Consider the following 18217-nt stretch of genomic DNA (forward strand, 5'->3'; position numbering starts at 1 on the left):
AATGAGACTAGGAGACCAAAGTAAGGTAATAAGCAGTTGGATTAATTTGCCTTCCTGATTTCCCTAGATTATTAAAAGTAGTGAGTTTTAGGTTGCCAATTCAGGAGTCTGAAATGCCTCAGAATCAAGGACAGTCTCAGGGACAAAGCCAATCATCTCCGCCAAGGTCCTGAACCTGCTCAAACGGCTGCTGCATCTGAATAGGGCAGGCTGTGTATGTGCAGACTCCCATGGTCCAGGCTGCCTCGGTCAGCCAAGGTCCAGTGTCCAGATCAGACTCTTCAGACACTTGGTTTCTTCTCAGAAGACCAGAATGACAGAATGACCAGCTGTCTGCTCCCTGGCAACTCCCCTGCTTATTTATATCTCCTCAAAGAGGAACGGAAAAAGATACCGAAAGAAAACAAACTTGATATAGATAATCTGGCTGCCTGTTAGCTCTGTTAAGAATATTCATGGGATTGGAAATTAAACTTAACTGTCAAATTCATCATATATAAGTGATCCCTACACCAATTAGTGGCTGTATCTGTATGGCTGATAAAAGATGACTTACATTTAGGGCAAAGAAGTAGATACTGAAAACTTGATTTTAACATAAACAATTCAAATAACAAATTGCTGAACGAGCTTCACTCTAATAACCATCTGCTAAAAAAGATGGCTAAACTGCTAAATATGACACATAGAAAACAAAGTGGTTTTCCTAGGTCACGTACAGCATGCTAAGCAGGAAGACACTTAAGCAGATGGAGAGCAAATTGAGAAAATGAGCCTTGACCATTAAAGATCACAGGCTAAGAACTCATTTTGTTACACATATTTTATCACCAATAGATGTACATGATGCAAAATATTGATTCAATCTTTAGGTTTTGAAAAACTTGACTATTTCTAAGGATGACAAATTTTAAATCATCTTTCTGATAACAATATTTCTAAGAGCCTAGGTTTTAATTTCCACCTTACAAAAGAGGAAACCCGAATGACTACTTCTGGTCATCAGGAATAGGAGTCAGAATGACTAGCAGCATGAAAGGCTTCCTTGAACTACTCCGGTCTAGATGATACAGTGTCTATTCTACCCCATTTCTTCATGATTAACTTTTGTCATTAGAATAATTTAAATGAGTTTAGCTAGTTTACTCACCAATACATTTCCCTTTGTGCACCATGAGCTGATCAGGACTACCCACAGAGAAATACAGGATTTCACAAAAGCCAGGGGAATCTTCACTACTACATGCAGAATACTGACGTTCTCGCCTTAAAAATAAATTTGGACAATGATTTTTTTTTCTTTAAGATTAACACAGGAAATTCTTGCCCCTCCATCTTCTCCTGCTTTCTAGCCCATTCATTGTCCAACATCTGTCTCCACTGGGAACTGAGCTGAAGGTGCTAATGGGAAAGTTGTCCAACCCCCACCATTGCCCACTGAGGTCTTCTCCACATGAACTCTGCAAACCCCTAACTCTAGAGCTGTGCTGTCCAATTCATGTGGCTATTTAAATTTAATCAGGATTAAATTAAATTAAAAATTCAGTCCTCAACTGCAGTAGGCACCTTTAAATACAGGGACATCTCATTTGGTTGAGCTTTGTTTTACTGCACTTCACAGATGCTGCTTTAAAAAAAATACATCGAAGGTTTGTGGCCACCCTGTGTCAAGCAAGTCTATCAGTGTCATTCTTTCAACAGCATTTGCTCACTTCCCGTCTCTGTGTTACATTTTGATAATTCTTGCAATATTTCAAACTTCCTCGTTATTATCATATTTGTTATGGTGATCTGTGGTCATTGCAACTATGACTCACTGAAGGCTCAGATGATGTTTAGCACCTTTTAGAAATACTTTTTAAATTAAGGTATGTACATTCTTTTTAAAAATATAATGCTATTGCACACTTAACAGACTACAGCATAGTGTAAATGTAACTTTTATATGCACTGGGAAGCCAAAATTTCATGTGACTCGCTTTTCCATGATACGCACTTTACTGTGGTAGTCTGTTCCCACAACATCTCTGAGGTATGCCTGTCCTCAACAGCCACAGTGGCTAGTGGCTACCATGCTGGGTAGCACAGGTAGAGAACATTTCCATCATCACAGAAGTTCTACAGCAGTGATTTAGTTCAATCCCTTTAGCACATCTCATGCACATGCACATCTGGAGAAAGCTGCAAAATGGGGCTTGGAGCAGTATAAATTCCTGGTCTCCAACTGGGCCCCCCACCATTGGCTACTCATTCATTCTCTTCCTTGTCTTTGGTAGATACTCTCTGCCATTCCTCTTCACTTCTTCAAAACACTCAAAGCCCAAGCCCTCCTTTTCTCTTCCCCTTTTTCTACTTTTTTTCCCCTGGGTAGGAAGTAATAGCTGGGAAGTTAGATTATAATGTAAAAAATAATGAATAAATCAGGAAGAAGATTGCAGGAACAAGGAAAGGGAGAGAGAGCTCTTAATGGTCAGGATTGGATGCTTGTAAGAAATGCTTTGATCAGGCACATGAACAGGTCTCTAGGAAGCAGCCTTCTCACTCTAACATGATTCTGACTTCCATGTTCACTGAGAACATGAAACAGTGAGCAGTGAAGCCCACACCTTCAGTGGGTCCACCTAGAAACCTACTTGGCATCTGCATGATTCTATCTTTTTCCCAGACTGAGGAAGGGCAGCTGCCCTGTCCTCAGTTCCATCCCCTACCGTCTTCCCTGGGATCCTAGTCCATGGGTTAGTCCCTCTCTCCCATATGATCAATCTGTCCCTCTATATTGGCTCCTTCCCCTCAGCCTACAAATCTCTCCCACACCACACTCCTCTCCCACAATCCCCATCTTGTTCTTCACCTTCAAACTTCAATACTCGCTGTCTCCATGTCTGCACCTTCTATCTACTCCTAATGCCATTGCAACGTCAATAAAACCACCTCCCTCCTACCTACTATCAATCTGATTTCTCCTCTTGGGTCTTTTGTTTTGGTTGGTGGCACAGTCATCTATTCTATCTCACGAGTTAAAAATGTGCAAGTCTCCCTGAGCTCCTAGATCTCCTGCATCTAATTGATCCTCAAGTACCACCCTCTCCTGTACAAGTCCCTGCCCTGTTCAGGTCATCATCAAATTTCTCCCAGACACACAAAACACCCTATTATTAACTGGTCTTGCCATATTCAGTCTTACACATCTACCCCCCCAACCCCTAACAGTCCTCCCATACTGCTGATAAGACCTATTATGATTTGAGTCTCTCATATCACATGTGTCCACATACTCTAAACATCAGGGAATGACGAATACATTGTAGCTCTGTTTAAATTTCTACTTCTTAAGTTATTTGTGCAACCACTGGGGCACAGTGAAATTTATGGAGAAAAGGGTAAGACTGATGGTTTAAAATGATGTGCTAGACTTATTAACATAAATGTCATATACCATATTTGTCCTTTTCTTGACACTTTCACTAAAATTATGTCTTTGTATTTCAATTTTAATGATATATCTTTTCTTACTAGAACTCTTAAGAATCTCACTGTGTTTGTATTTAACAGTCATGACACAGGATAGACTGACAGCAGGAACAATTCTGAAGGATAAAAAGTAGACCACACAGAGGTTGGAGAGAAGTTATAAAGAAGCAAAATCCAAAGTCATCAGTGTTTCCTGTTTTCACCCCAAAACGTGTATATATTGGAGGCTAATACTGTCTACCTTGGACTCATCAGAATTGGGTTTGGAACAACCTTCTGGAACCTAATCCACTCATAAGTAAAATAGCTTCTAAATTCAGCAGAAATAGCCATCTCAAATGTAAGCAAATGGTACTTAGAAGCAAAAACACTGGTGTTATTGTCAATGATTTATTTTAGATTATGGAATGTTCATGGGGGTTTGCAAATATAATTAGAAATACCACCCATGTTATCAGTTTTTCCAAGTAGCTGTGGCAGTACACAAGGATAAAGAGTGTTTAAACAAAATTGCCAAATAACATTAACTAGGTCTTATAAAGGACAGAGAATTAGACACAATTGAATTTTAGAAGACTAAATTAGGCATCTAGGACCTTGATACCTCAAAAAAGAAGAAAAGATGATTAAAAAAAAGCCAAGGGGCAAGAAGTGAGGTTGCAATTTGTCAAACGGAGACTTGAGAATCAGGCTCCCATCCAAGAGACTGCCCTACCAATATGGCCAATGGTATAGATGGTTGGGATGGGACAGAGAAAGGGGACTCTCACCTGAGGCACAGGGGGCTAGGACAGTCTCACCTTCCTGCCTAACTCACTCGGATGCCACAGAAACTCTAGTTCTTGGTCCCCCAACTTGAAACTCGGGGCAATTTTGTGAACATAAAGTTAATAAGAACGCCTGATACTGTTTAATTTGAAGTGAACCAGTCCATGCCTCCATGGAACCAATGGAGAGACCGTGAACAATGGAGGATCACAGGTGTGGAGATGTATGAAAGATCCCCTCTTCTCTGACTCACATCCTTTTATACTTCAGTGTTATAACTGTTATGAAGGGGAATGAATCACAAAACTGGTTTCATGAAAGATACTTGGAAAGTGTTAAAACAAATGAAAGTTTTACTTTATATTGCTAACTAATATATTAAGATACACAGGCTTTGGAAAAGTTATTAAAACTATGATCTGACAATTTCATCAGATTTCACTACAAGTTGTTTGACTCCTCCTATGTCTTTCACCTTTCCAGATGGGAAATCTCAGGGACTTACCGAGACCTCCCAGAGGAGCTGGTCCGATGTTTACCGTTTCCGACAAAGTCAGGAGAGCCTCCGTGTAGAATGGCAGCTGCTCTATGTCCTCCGGGGTCTCTCCTCGAGGTATGATCTTGGCTTGACAAACTAGCGATTTCTAAACGTCCCTAAAAAAAGTAAAAACCTACTTTAGACATAAGTCATACATGGAAGACAATCATGGTACATAGTTATAAATATGCAGAGAGTGCAAATTTTGTTTAAGCTGAATGCTTTCAAGTGTAATAAAGTTGAACTCAACTTTTAAAAATATAATGCCCAAATTTGTACTGGTTCAGGAACTGAAGGCCAGGTTACAGTTTCAAGAGAATGTGAATTTTATCCATCAAAATGCTTAAAATCTTGGAATATAGATGAAAAGTTAGGGAGAAGAGCAAGAGATGAGCAGAAGGAGGCATTCAAAGAGATATCAGACGTAAGACAGGACAGCTGGTGGGAAAAACAATATATCACCTTACATTTGTATATGGCTTTGCACATCCACAAAGAGCAGTACATCTATCTGTGGGAATAATTACATAAGACAAAAAGGAAGGCATTAACTGTGCCATTTTGAGGGATGAAGAAAAGGATGGAGAATGTCAGCTGTCAAGGTCACAGAGCCAGGCAGTGAAAAAGCCAAAGTTTTCAGCCAGGTGCTGCTTACTCAAACATCACTGCCTCCCCCCACTGCACCTCATCGTTTCCCTTAAGTTAAATGCCATAATTCTATAAAAAAGAAAGAGCAAAATTGTCTCTGATTTCCCCAAACATGTGTAACTGGTTTTTTGATTGAGCTGGACTCAGGGAAAATGTAAGAAAAAGGACTTTATCATTTTCCACCACTGCCTGTTAAACCTGTTCTGTTGAATCCTTCTTTTCCATCACTGAATGAAAACTCAGACAGATCCATGTGGTCTATTCATTCACTCTTCAGTATGAACAAACAGTCTTGTTTTCCAAGTACGAAGAATTTCAGTCCAGGTTGGTTATTAAAGCTTCAATCTCCTCTCTCTTTTGACTCTTTAGATAAACTGCTGTAGTCACATAAGCCTAAGTCATCTACAGATGACACAGAACTCTAAATTTTGCTGCCTATTTGGAGAATCCAAAATACAAAATGAATGATATTTGAGGGATTTTTTTTTTTTTAGTGCTTCATTTTAAGATTTACTACTGATAGTAAGAGACGAGGGGGAAAAGAATAATGAAGGAAAAAGAATACTGAAGGATGAAGGACAGGGTCCTGACTTCTCAGATATTCAAACATTATAAAGATACAATAATCCAAATATCAATGGAAAGAAAAAGATTTTATGTTTGGCAAAATGTAAATTATTTGAAGTATGGCAGAATTGATAGACTACCTGCTTAGCCATTTCTTTCCTTTTTTTCTCTTCTTTTATCTCTTCTTTCCTTCTCTGAATCTCATGAAGGATTTCACGTTGCTGAAATAAATCATACTGCCATCAAATGCTGTTCTCTGAAACCCATACAACATACAAATTCTGGAATCACAAAAAATCTTTAGAATTTCAATAATTCAAGTCCTCCTCTAAGAGACCTGAATATACAGACCTTAGTACAAACTGTGGTTATATCAGTTTTATCAGAGTTCTAATGCAATAGGCTTCTCACTTAAACAGGTGTCAAGACTGTGTAGGGAGGGCATTTACTCTCCACTCCTCAAGTTTCCACGTGGAGGGACTTTCACTGCAGCAACACCACTGGCCTCTCCCTTCTCCCCACACTTGACTGAGCCCCTTCTCTTCGATACCTGCCTGTCTGCAGAGGACAAGCACTCGTGCCTGCTCTGCACCACCAGGTGCGGGGGCTGACCTGGTGGAGGTGGGTTGAGCTGGCACCACACCCACAAGCCATAGACTTCAGCTGCACTCCCCAATCAGCTTTCTCAGTATTAAAAGTGGCATTTTGCTTTCTATCCATCTGACTCATGTATCTATTGCTCAAATGGTTCTGAATTTAGGTAGAGAAAAATAGTATTTTTTATGCGTCTGTTAAAATTCAGGGTTGAAAATATCAAAACCATTGAGAGACTTACCAAAAACTATTACAGCAATAACATAAAATGAAAAAACATACCCCAAACTTACAGGTAGTTACAGCAGTACACCAAACCAAGATCATTAGCTAAATATCTTTATCTTCTAATAAAAACGTGTCTGCCTAAGAACAATGACAACAAGAAGGAACTGTAAACCCTAAGTGATAACTAGGCTACACAATTAAATAGGAGATAAGCAGTAACAAAAAGAATGGGACTTACAAAGACATTGTTAACATAAGCAAAGGCTGAACAAAATGAAGCAGGGGGGAAAAAAAAAGAATTAGGAATAAAAAACAAAGAAAAGCAGAAAAAACAAAACCATAGAAGTAACTGTAAGAAACAGTAACATCTAAAGAAAACCAAAAAGCCTCACTGAGAGATAAAAATAAACGGAAAAACATTCCTGGATAGGAAGTTTGAATATTGTCATATTAATTCTTCCTAAATGAATCCAAAGGTTCAGTGCAATTTTACTCAAAATCCTGGAGGCTTTGTTTTGTTCTGATTTTGAGAAAGCAATCCTATAATGCATCTATAAGAATAAATGTGTGAGAATAGTTGAGGAAAAAAAAAAAGAATAATGGAAGATGAAGGGGCAGGGGCCCTGACTTCTCTTATAAAGATACAATAAACTAAAGAGCCTGGCAGAGACTCAAGAAAAAAAGATGAATTGAACAAAATAGATAATATGCAAATAGAACTTAGTAATATAATTAGGTAAAATATACTTTAAAGGAAGTATTACAAATCACTTGAAGAATGATTATTTAATAAATGTGTTAGAAAAATGTCTGATAAAAAAAAGAAAAACTGAACCTCATTTTCACAACCCACCCCAAAATAAGTTCTAGATAAGTTTATTAAAAGACTAAGTAGGAAAAGAAAACTAAGTTAAAAATCACGAAGGAAATTTAGATACATATATTATCTTTGATTAAAAGATGTGAAAAATAACACAGGAGTGTAACCCTTATGCAAATAGATTAAAGAAAAAATACAAATGGTTAGTGAACACAAAAAATTTCCATCTCTGGTTTTGGCTACTCATTTGGGCACAAGATACTTGTGCCACAGTGGGAAGATAGTAATAGCCTCTAAAACTCTGTGCATCCTGCACAGCTTTACAAGCGCAGAAGGAGCACAAGAAGCTTGGTTAAATGACTTCTTTTGTCTTTTCTTTAAAGACCTGGACTAAGGGTTCTAGGGCCAGCACTGATATTTGTTGGTAGGGAATATTTATTTCTCAGTTACTCTGATGGCCTCCTCTCAAGTGAATCCATGGTTCTTGGATCAATTGTTGAGCAAAACTTAAATAAATACTGATAAATGTGTAGGCAGAGACAGAGTAAACACCTATAGGAGCTTGCAGTACTCGGGGCTGGTTGCCGTGGTGACCCGGGTCTCACCTCCTGTTCCTCTCTCCGCTTGGCCTCAAGCTGCCTCCGCTGCTCCTCCTGAGCCTGCCTTGCCAGCATTTCTTCATGAAACGACTTGGGAGGGGGCTTGTTGTGCTCGCTGAGAAATGACTGCACGTAGTAAGCCAGTTCAAATATCATCACCTAAACATGTGGATGGAAATTAACCACAAATGGTCAAGTGATGGGAAGACAGGGCCCAAAGCAGAGACTACAGAAAGACATGCAGGCTGTCAGAGACACTCATAATGGTGATAATCATTTTGATGGGACATGTTCTGAATTAGGTATAGGATGTAACCACAGCAGGAAAAAGCTTTTATAGGGCTCATCTCATTGTGTGACTATCAAGACAAATCACTATCCAGATAAATAAAAAACTTCATTTTCCTTTGGCAGTCCCATTCAATTTATTGGCATTTTTCAGTATAATAAATTCGGTGAAACATTTTTCTATATAAATAAATCTGGTAAAATATTTAAGACTGCATAAAAGTAAAAACTACCTTCCCAGCTAGAAAACCTGCCTACACAATGACAGCTGAACAGAGAACAATCATTGCTAACGTGAGAGCATTCATCTATCCACACAGCATACTGAAAACATCCGACTTGGGTACAGAGGCAAATATTTAAAGGTCTCACTATCTCCCTGCTAGGGGAGCAGACCAGGAGCAGACTAATCAATGCTCGGAAAGCACTTCATTTCCACTTAGGGAAGCATTCACAGTATCAGAAGGAAAAAGGCCCCTCTCTCAGACATCCTACGTGAACAAAGGAAGCTACTTTCCCCTATTCCTAGGAGTCATAAATCATAACAGGGTTGGTAAATCAACAGAACAGGCTTTCCAGGACCCCACACTGACCACTACCCCAGTCCCAAAGAGGTCAAGAGTGCCAAGGTCCTTCTGCAGGTGAGGACCACCACTCTGAAATTTTTTTCCTCAATTACAATGAATCAAGATTAAAAATTCCTGTTTCTAACGGGCTGGTAAAAAGTAATATAAGTTACTGTACACAAGAATATAACGTTAGTTTGCTTGGTGTTCACCTTTCTTTTGGAGAGAAAGCACAGCTATTGTTGTGGGGAGATCATGTATTTTTTACTATACCAGAAGCTGTGGTTTTCTCTGAATACACTTCTATTTACAGTTGAGAAACACCAGTCTAGAGTCTAAGAGGCAAACTACTGTATGAAAAGCTCTTTTAAGGAAAGCTGGCCAGTGAAGGCAGTTTCCATTAAGTTAAAGAGAAACCATTTCTACACCAGAAAGGAGCCAGGAGCCAAGGAGTGGAGGGATTTTCTTTTGCTAATCTATCTATAGAATTTTCTATACAAATCTGACAAAATATATGAGTAGATGTAAATAAGAGCTGCTCTCCAAACTGGCTCTTGTCCACCTTGCCTCTTAATCTACACAGTTCACTGTCTTGCTTCTCTCAAGGCCTCTGCTCAAATGTCACCTTATCAGGGGTCTCTCCTGACCTCCTTATGTACAATGGCCGCTCCACCTCACCTCGCAATACACATCTGTACTAGTCAGGATTCTCCAGAGAAACAGAACCAAATAGAAACCAAAACACACACACACACACACACACACACACACACAGAGTCATCCCTCAGTATCCACGGATGCTCAAGTCTCTTATATAAAATGATGTAGTATTTGCATACAACCTACGTACATCCTCCTGTATACTTTAAATCATCTCTAGATTACTTATAATACCTAATAGAATGAAAATACTCTGTAAACATCATGCAAATGCTATGTAAATAGTTACTGACATGAGGCAAATTCAAGTTTTGGTTTTTGGAACTATCTGGATTTTTTTTTCCTGAATATTTTTGATCTGTGCTTGCCTGAATCCACAGATGCAGCACCTATGGATACGGTGGGCCCACTGAATGTGTGTGTGTAAAGAGGGTGAGGGGTGGTGATTGAGACTGATTTTTAAGGAATTGGCTCATGTGATTATAGAGTCTGGTAAGTCTAAAATCTGCAGGGTAGTCCAGCAGGCTAGTGACCCAGGGCAAAACTGATACTGCAGTTCAAGTCTGAAGGCCATCTCCTGGCAATTTCCTCTTCTTCCTAGGTGGCCAGTCTTTTTCTATTAAAGCCCTTAGCTGACTGGGTGAGGCCCACGAACATTATGGAAAGTAACCTGCTAAACTCACAGTCTACTGATTTAAATGTTAATTTCATATTAAAAAATACCTTCACAAAAACATCTAGAATAATGTTTGGCCCAATATCTGGGTACTATGGCCTAGCCAATTGACACATAAAATTAACCATCACAACATCTATTAGAACAGCTAAAATAAAAAAGTGACAACATCAAATGCTGACAAGGATGTGGAAAAACTGGGATCACTCACCTATTGCTGATGGGAAGGTAAAGTGGTACAGACAATCTGGAAAAGTTTGGCAGTTTCTTAAAAAACTGAACATGCAACTACCATACACTCACAATTGCACTCCTGGGTTTTTATTCCAGAGAAATGAAAACTTATGTACACACAAAAATCTGTACATAAATGTTTATAGCAACTTTATTTTCAAAAGTCCAAAGCTGGAAATAATCCAGATGTCTTTCACCTGGTGGACGGTTAAACAAACAGTAGTACATCTATTCCATGGAATATTACTTAGCAAGAAAAAGTAACAACTACTGATACATGTAACAACCTGGATGAGTCTTCAGAGAGTAATGCTGAAGTGGAAAAAAAGCCAATACTATGACTCTACTTATATAACATCCTTGAAATAAGAAAAGTATAGGAATAGAGAACAGATTAGTGGTTGCCAGGTTAATTAAGGAGGGCATGGGGGGGTTGGAGGGGTTTAAGGAGTTGGCTATAAATATGCAACACAAGGGATCTTGTGGTGATGGAATTATTCTGTATCTTGACTGTATCAATGTCAATATCCTGGTTATGATACTACACTACAGTTTTGCAAAACGTTACCATTAGGGCAAACTGAGTAAAGGGTACATGGGCTCTCTTGGCATTGTTTCTTACAACTTCATAATAATCTATAATTATCTCATAATAAAAAGTGTAGTTTAAAATAAAGCCAAAAAATGGCAGGGGGGACAAAAGCAGAAATAAACAAGTGAGACTACATCAAATTACAAAGTTTTTGCACAAAATGAAAAGGCAACCTATGGAAGGAGAGAAGATATTTGCAAATCATTTATCTGATAAGGGGTTAATATTTAAATATATAAAGAACTCATAAAAACTGAATAGCAAAGAACAAACAATCCAATTTAAAAATGAGTAGAAGAATGCAATAGACATTTTTCCAATGCAGACAAAGGGCCAAAGGTACATGAAAAGATGCTCAATGTCACTAATCATCCAGAAATGCAAATCAACAACACAATGAGATATCATCTCAGACCTGTTAGAATGGCTATCATCAAAAAAGACAACAAGTAACAAGTGTTGTTGAGGATGTGGAGAAAAGAGAGCCCTGGTACACTGCTGGTGAGAATGTAAACTGGTGCAGCCACTATGGAAAAGAGTATAGAAGTTCCTCAAAAAATTAAAAACAGAACTACTATATGATCCAGCAATCCCACTTTTGAGTATATATTCAAAGGGAATGAAAACAAAGGATCTTGAAGATATATCTGTACCCTCATGTTATTACAGCACTATTTACCATAGCCAAGCTAGGGAAACAACCCAAGTATCAACAGATGAATGAACAAAGAAGATAGGATACATATAATGTATGACATGTATGATACAATGGAATATTATTCAGTGACGAAAAACAACATCCTCCTGTTTGTAACAATGCAGATGTACCTTGAGGCATTATATTAAGTTAAATTAAGTCAGACAAAGAAAAATACTGCATGATATCACTTACATGTGGAATCTAAAAAGGCTGAACTCATAGAAACACACTAGAATGGTGGTTACCAGGGACTGGGGTGCGGGTGGGAGAAAAGGGAATATATGTTGGTCAAAGAGTACAAACTTCTAGTTAAAAGATAAGTTAAGTTCTGGAGATTTAATGTACAGCATAGTGATTATAGTTAATAATACTGTACTGTAAAAAGAAATAGCAAAAAATTTTTCAAAAAGGAAATCATAAATCCAAGAAACCAGAGGATTCTGTAGCTGAATTTTCAATATAACTGCATATTATTTTTCAGTTAGACATTAGACTACACTAGAAAGAACTAGGCGAAAAAAAAAGAAATAAACTAGAGAGAACTCTGGAAGAATTCCCAAGGCCTAGTTTTTTGTTCAGGCTGTTCTACAGTCACTTTCTGTACCTCAACAATGACTGACATTCTTGGAAACACAACTTAGATAGGCAAAGTTTTCACGGCCAAAAAGCACCTCACGGGGCATGTTGTGACTCACTGTGTTACAGAGTGCAAGTAAAAACTGCCCGGCCACTTTTCTAGAGCTCCAAAATAGACACGGAATCCTTTCTTAACTCTGTCAGTTTTTACAAGATGGAATAGTAAAGCATAAGCTGTCCAGGCAAACACACTGAGTAATTTTACACAAAAGTGAGGAAAAGACGGATTATACTTAAGGGGATCCGTGGGGCTTAAGGAACACACAGTAACACTCTGCACTGAGAAGTCACCTAGTCTAGCCCTCCAGAGAGAGTTCTGCCACCCAAGGGGGAGCTCCTGTAGACTCTGCTGCGCAGAGGATTCAACAAGAATCAGTACCGAACAAGGTATGAATGCTCAGGGAGAGGAGGGACATGGACTGAGGAGAGTAGGTTGCTCATTACTGAGAAGGAAAACAATTAGTACGAAAAGGGGAGACGTATCAAAGTTTGATCAGAAATCACTTGTCTGCAAACATTTTCCAACATAAAGATTCAAGACAAGATCAGACAACGTCAGGTCCAAAGTGTGCAAAAAGTATGGCTAGGTTCATATGGACTGTTCTCAGAAGAATTCTTACGCATCAATATTACTGTCTATACACATTCTACAATTTGTAATTCATAGATACCATACGCTAAAGAAATACAAATGCCAATGTTCCCCTTTGTAGGTACCAATAAAAACTAAAACATCCCAGTGAAATTTAGATTTAAGGTGCAGTGGGAAGGCCTTTAACCCAAAGAAAATGCAGGAAAGCAAACACTGGTGAACATGAGATTTTTTACTGTCCTCTTATAATTCCAGTTTAACAAATCATACCTCGCCACAATGTTTTTTGGCCACGTCTTCTAGGTGAGACTTTAACAAATTAACACTTTCATTTGATAGACCTTTGGCATTCTTTAATTCTATTTCAGGGACTCTGGAAAAAAGAAAAAAACAAAACGGAGTTACTCTAGAAAGTATAGATTATTTGCATTAACATTTGCTAAGTTCCAAGCTCAGGGCCTGGAGATTTCAATGGGACCTCATTTGTGAGACTTACTGTTCATCCCCCACCAACACTTCACTTCCCTTCATCTCAAAAGGATTTCAACTCTACCTCTGCAACTCTGTTGACACAGTGCTCAACATGGAGTCGCCTGTCGCCTGTGGGACAGAATTGCGCTGGCCAGTGGTCAGAGTGGGCTGTCAGGTGCCCTGCTCCCCAAGATGACCAGACTTATTGGGGTTCAATTGGGTGTCTCCTCAGCTCCTCTGATTTCAACTTTATAATCTGATTCAAATTTCCAACATCTACTGTTTACTGCCTTTTAAAAAAATCACTCCAGCTCAGTGTGTGACTCTAGCCTAGTAACTTAACCATGTACTCCCTTGTATGGTAATGCTCGACCCCTCCACATCAGGTAACTCTAACAGCTTACCCACAAGAGTCCAAGCCCTTTGTGCTCATAGGCATGCTCCGGCATAAGGCTGGACAAGAATAACTAGGCAAGATGGAGCCACAGTGATCCATCCAGTATTCCCACACATGCTGTGTCCCAGCCACCCATTCGGATTGTAAATGAGCTCACTCACTCATGTATAAATCTAGTCATGCACACTCTGCAAACTTTGCCATTCCAAGGATGCCTAACACTCCTCTTGATCCCTACAGAGCACAACTAAGAGACAACACCTTCTACCCAAGGAAGGTACAACCTGCCCTTGGGGTTCCTCTTACTTCCAACCAATAAACATCCAATAACAACTCACTGAGATTAAGTAGGCTTCATTTAATTTTACAGAAGAGAAGATGATTCATGACTTCCCACTAAGCATTTCTGAGTGATTCATGGCATTTCACCTTGGCAAGGCCTTTACTACTCACCCCTGCATTCTCTCAATGCTTCAGTATGACAGACTGCTTCCATCATCTACTTGGACGGATGGAAATCTGAGAGAAAGTTCTGAGTCCATGTATAGATGATCTAAGCCAGGAGTCTCTCTCTCACTGTGTTATCAAGGACTAATTTGCAGAAAAGGAAAGTTTTCCTGTACCATATCATCTCAAAAGACAGAAATGTCCCCTCAAGTTTAAGACTTACATAATTATTTTTTAAAAAATCAAGCAATTGTTATACAGTATTAACAGATGGTGAAAAATTCATCTACAACACTAATTAAACTTGCTTTACATTTTTCAATGTTGTCTTTATGCCCTTGCCGCATAATTCATACTTTTATGTACCTGGTATTATAATGTTCACTTTTAAACTTTTTATAAGCATTTGCATATAGTTTCTTAAATAATCATCCCATAGTATTTTTACCAAGTGGACACATCAAGATGTACCTGAATAGTTCTCTAATGCTGAGGCTCTCAACCAGGGGTGATCGAGCCCTCCCTCCGCCCCCCCACCCAGGGGATATCTGTCAATGTCAAGATGGCAAAGAAGCTCTACGCCCCTTCCCACATTCCTTGTCTATGCATCTCTTCCATTTGACTCATCTTGAGTTGTATTCTTTCTGATAAACTGGTAATAGTAAGTGAAGTGCCTTCTTGAGTTCTGTGCGCTGTTCTAGCAAATTATCAAACCTCATAGCGGGTCATGGGAACCTGCAAATTTATAGCCAGTTGATCAGAAGTACTAGGACCGCAACTGGCGTCTGAAGTCTTGTGGGAATGAGCCCTTAACCCAGGTACCAATAACCATGGACATCTGTCAGAAATGAGTTGAATTGTTTGGACACCCAGTTGATGTCAGAAAAGACACCACCTACTTGGTGTCAGGAAAAAAAAACCTAGAGAGGCACTGTCTTATTTTTCTTTCATAAAATTAATAACACTTTAATTAATTCACTAATTAACATTCTGCATACCTACTATATCTACTCTAGAACTAGAGGTTGGGGTAAAAGTGGGTTACTAACTTTGAGAAGCTCATCTTGACCTATCTGTATTTTCATATCCTCCATTACCTCTTGGTCAACAAATTTCATAAATTTACCACCAAGTGTACATTAAGCACCATGTGTGAGGCAGTGCTTCCTTTTATTTGTCACTTTCCTTCACTGGTTCACTGTACAACAAGCTCAAACCATAAAACGTCATCTAGGCCAATCTACTTTTCCACATAGAAAGTCTAGGGGGAGATTACATGGAATATACATGGTAAATCAAAAAAAAAAAAAAAAAGAGTCCTGATTGCTAATGCTACCAATGGTTTCCAACCAGAGGTGGTATCCTATTCAGTGGGGGTTTCTTTGGCTGTCTCATTGACTGGGGACCTCTCTTGGCATTAGTGGGTGGAGGCCAGCAATGCTGCATGCCCTGCAGGCGTGGGACTGCCCAGTGAGGACCCCTTAGCAGTGTCCCCAGAAACAGGGTGACTAAATCCTCCTTTATTCTAGGAAGTAAAGGTCCCATTAGCCCCAGAAGGCTTCTCTAAGTCCTAACACCAATCATACTTTATAACTAAGTACACAAGGCTTGAATAGTCACCACACCTTTATCCTTTTCTTCTAGATTGTTCCTCTTCCCAGTTTATGAAGAACTAAACAAACAAAAGTTAGTTAACACATCAGAGGAAGCAAACATTAGTCACAGAACAAATATCAGTATCTGCAGAGAACACTAACTGTAAGCTGACTTAACAGGAGATAGGTTTCAGGAAAATGTCTATTGCTGATGTAGTTTTGATGAAATACAGGTGGTAGGAAATGAAATTTTAAATGGAATGAAGGCTGGAAGGAGAAAATGTCATTAACTTCAACCAGTTTCTACGTTGTCAAAACAGAACTGAAATCTTAATCAAAGCTATTTATAAACGTACTCACACATCTGGATAAGTGGGTGGGCATTTAACCCTCAAATCCACTTTCACGTATACTTCTTCACCAGTCAGGCCCTGAGGGTACAGAACTAAATTGATTTCAGGAGGCTCTTTGACCTAAAAGAGAAAAAGAAAATCTTTTTTTTTTTCTAGAAAGCCAATCATTAACAATTAAGACAATAATTATTTTAGCTCTAAAGTTCTGCTTTCAAAATATTACATATAATTTTATGTAATATAGGTGTTCGGTCACATTTTCCTAAAGCACGGTTTAAAAACAAAACTGGTGCCAGAGAGAATGCATTTTCCTTTTCAAAGTTATCTAAGGAGTGACCTGAAATGTTCCACATAGCCTCCATTCGTTCAAATGTCACTGAGTGCTCATGACGTTCTGGGTGCTGCCCTGGGACTTCAGAGGCAGATCTAGGCAGACATGACTCAACTAGCTGACACAAACTAGAAGACAAGAGTTCAAAACAGTGATGAGTGCTGTAAAGAAAGCAAAGCAGGGTCATGGAACATAGTGGTGGTGAAGGAGAAGGTCAGGGAAGGCCTCCTGAGCAGGGGATACTTCAACTGAGATTAGAACGTTGAGATAATAAGTGAAAACCTAGATGTGGAGAAGTCTGGGAGCAATTCCAAAATTGTGTATGCTTGCAACCAACTGCTTTTCACCAAACACCTAACTACTCTACTCTTCTCTGATTTAATTATATATGCTTTTTCCAAAAAAGGGATTTGAGATATATACACCATGAGAAAGGGGAGGCCAAGGCACCACCTGTGCATATGGCCTGGGCACCTGACTAACAAGGCTGGACTTCAAATCCAGCTCTGATTCCCAAATCTGCATCTTTTCCATCAGCCCTCCTTGTTTATGTCAACCCTGAGTTGCTGTGACTGAGCCTTGACTTTGCCTTGGAATGTCCAGGCAGCCAGGGCAAAAAGAGAAATGCAGCATTATCAGAAAAGAGAGAGGGCGCAACAAAGTACTGAGCAACACTAAATTCTAACAGAAATTCATAACATGAACCTGACACATGGCACCCTGAATTATATAATCAACTATGTACATAAAATATGTAAGCTCAGTTTTTCTATGGCTTTATAACAATCCTTGATAAAACCTGTGGTAAGGCTCCACAAAGCACAATTCTGTGACTGAGTTCCTGGGGTCAATTTATCTTTTTTTTTTTTTTTGTAACAGATTGCTTTATTTATTAATATGTCATTCTACACATTACATAAATACAGCCTATATAATTAGAGTATCAAACATTATTCCAGTAAGAAGTTCAGAAGTACCTTTTAGGGCTATTTTAAGATATATGAATACTTTGGCTTTCATTATTACATCAGATGAAAAAAGCAATTCGAAGAATAGTTTCCATCCTGCTATGAGTAACAACAAAACCAAGTAGAAAAATAAGAGTATTAAAAACAAACAGATACTCAAGTACTTTCTGAAGGACTTATTCCTGTTCTCTTCAGTGAATATATACTCATACAAATTACTTAGTTATCTGAGAAGTGGTTCTTCACCTATTAGGAATTCAATAAATATTTGTTGAAAGAATGAACTGTCTATAGAAATGGACCTACTACTTTAATTTGTGCTTTTTTTAAAGTTTTTTTTTCCAAGTGAGAGCAATAGTAAACATACTGAAGTTCCTGTTTTGTCCAGATCATAAGCCTACAGACAGTGATTGTTACAAACACTACCGATCATAGCTAATAATCAAATTAATGTACAATAATCAACCTAGTAAGAAAA

At 38.7% G+C, this 18217-nt stretch overlaps 1 protein-coding gene across 6 annotated transcripts in view; it reads right to left on the reverse strand.

The window, feature by feature from the left end:
* EIF2AK4 (eukaryotic translation initiation factor 2 alpha kinase 4) overlaps positions 1 to 18217 on the reverse strand; it is a 79937-nt gene that overhangs the window by 55981 nt on the left and 5739 nt on the right. For 4 of the 6 annotated variants that reach the window (XR_004137223.2, XM_064485745.1, XM_031453317.2 and 1 more), the window contains exons 2-7: positions 16448 to 16560; positions 13448 to 13550; positions 8240 to 8392; positions 6133 to 6213; positions 4745 to 4893; positions 1151 to 1266 (exon numbers count right to left, since the gene is read on the reverse strand). Coding sequence is in view for 5 of the 6 variants with exons in the window: in XM_064485745.1 (XP_064341815.1) it covers positions 1151 to 1266; positions 4745 to 4893; positions 6133 to 6213; positions 8240 to 8392; positions 13448 to 13550; positions 16448 to 16560 (715 nt within the window). In the remaining variant the exon portion in view is untranslated. Of the gene's footprint in view, positions 1 to 1150; positions 1267 to 4744; positions 4894 to 6132; positions 6214 to 8186; positions 8202 to 8239; positions 8393 to 13447; positions 13551 to 14498; positions 14645 to 16447; positions 16561 to 18217 lie in introns of those variants that run through there. The other 2 variants (XM_031453319.2, XM_031453321.2) reach the window with 2 other exon arrangements.

This window comes from Camelus dromedarius, chromosome 5, assembly GCF_036321535.1.
Source record: "Camelus dromedarius isolate mCamDro1 chromosome 5, mCamDro1.pat, whole genome shotgun sequence".
In the NCBI taxonomy this organism is placed as follows: Eukaryota; Metazoa; Chordata; class Mammalia; order Artiodactyla; family Camelidae; genus Camelus; species Camelus dromedarius.